The following is a 603-nucleotide window of genomic DNA, read 5'->3' on the forward strand; positions in this document are numbered from 1 at the left end:
CCTGCTCCCTGTCCTGAGCCTCGGCCCCTGCCTGTGTCCAGGATGGGGGTCAGGGTGGGGCAGCAGGGAGTGTATAATCTGTGTCCTCAAGGAAGGTGGGAGAGCTCCCCTCACCCCAGAGGGCAGGAACATGCAGCCTCAGGCAATTACCTCCCGCAGACTCCCCTGCACCTCTGGGGTTTCCACCAGAGGAGCAGCTGGGTCACAGGTCCAGGTAAGGCTCCACCTCTGTGGGCAGCAGGGCAGGGGCCCAAGCCAGACACTAGGCCCTACCCTTCCACCTCACTGTGCACACGGGGAAACTGAGGCCACGGGGAAACGAGGGGCGAGGGGCCAGTGTAGGGGCGATGAAACCAGGCCTCCTCTCCCTCAGGTTCAGCACGAGATGGGGGGATGACCAGGGAGCTGCAGGTCTCACCTGAAGGGGTCTGTGGGGTCTTTGGCATCACAGACATCCGCATGCCCGTGGCAGACACAGCGGCCGCCGATGCTGATGTCCTTGATACTGTAATAGTACTGTGCAGGGCCCGCAACGTGAGCGCGTGCCCTCCCACTCCTGCCCTGAGCCCAGGTGGCCCCGCCCATAGCAGCCCCAGCCCCCGT

The 603-nt window shown here is 64.3% G+C and overlaps 1 protein-coding gene across 1 annotated transcript in view; it reads right to left on the minus strand.

Moving 5' to 3' along the window:
• Nucleotides 1–603, minus strand: part of LAMA5 (laminin, alpha 5) — a 66,118-nt gene that overhangs the window by 36,949 nt on the left and 28,566 nt on the right. Inside the window, exon 8 of the mRNA XM_010841913.1 lies at nucleotides 419–587. Within this exon, the coding sequence (XP_010840215.1) occupies nucleotides 419–587 (169 nt within the window). The remainder of the gene's footprint in view (nucleotides 1–418; nucleotides 588–603) is intronic.

The sequence above is a fragment of the Bison bison genome, unplaced genomic scaffold (genome assembly GCF_000754665.1).
Source record: "Bison bison bison isolate TAMUID 2011002044 unplaced genomic scaffold, Bison_UMD1.0 scf7180017864167, whole genome shotgun sequence".
Taxonomy (NCBI): domain Eukaryota; kingdom Metazoa; phylum Chordata; class Mammalia; order Artiodactyla; family Bovidae; genus Bison; species Bison bison.